Raw genomic sequence first — 254 nt, 5'->3', positions numbered from 1 at the left:
ACACTGGCGCGCCCAGGCTGCGCTCCGACACCGAGGTGGCGTACTTCTCCTTGCCCACCTGGATCACCGCGTACGCATCGCTCGTGCCCCCGGGGCCCTTGGCCCGCAGGCCCCGCGCCTGCAGCACCGTCACCTGCACGTGCGTTGGGGACCACACGGCCCCCAGGCCCCGGCCAGCCGAGGCCGCCAGCGACATGGTGACTGGGCCGCGGGCGGCTCAGAAGCGAGGAAAAGATCGCCGCGCCGTGCGGCCC

At 74.0% G+C, this 254-nt stretch overlaps 1 protein-coding gene across 2 annotated transcripts in view; it reads right to left on the bottom strand.

Annotated features, from left to right (window-relative positions):
* RAB11FIP1 (RAB11 family interacting protein 1) overlaps window positions 1–248 on the bottom strand; it is a 30,478-nt gene extending 30,230 nt beyond the window's left edge. For both annotated transcript variants that reach the window (XM_077769521.1, XM_077769522.1), the window contains exon 1: window positions 3–248. In XM_077769521.1, the coding sequence (XP_077625647.1) occupies window positions 3–196 (194 nt within the window). In that variant the 5' untranslated portion in view covers window positions 197–248. The remainder of the gene's footprint in view (window positions 1–2) is intronic.
* Between the last annotated feature and the right edge of the window lie 6 nt (window positions 249–254).

The sequence above is a fragment of the Crocuta crocuta genome, unplaced genomic scaffold, assembly GCF_008692635.1.
Source record: "Crocuta crocuta isolate KB4526 unplaced genomic scaffold, BGI_CrCroc_1.0 scaffold698, whole genome shotgun sequence".
Taxonomy (NCBI): Eukaryota; Metazoa; Chordata; class Mammalia; order Carnivora; family Hyaenidae; genus Crocuta; species Crocuta crocuta.
This window is presented reverse-complemented; position numbering and strand designations above follow the sequence as displayed.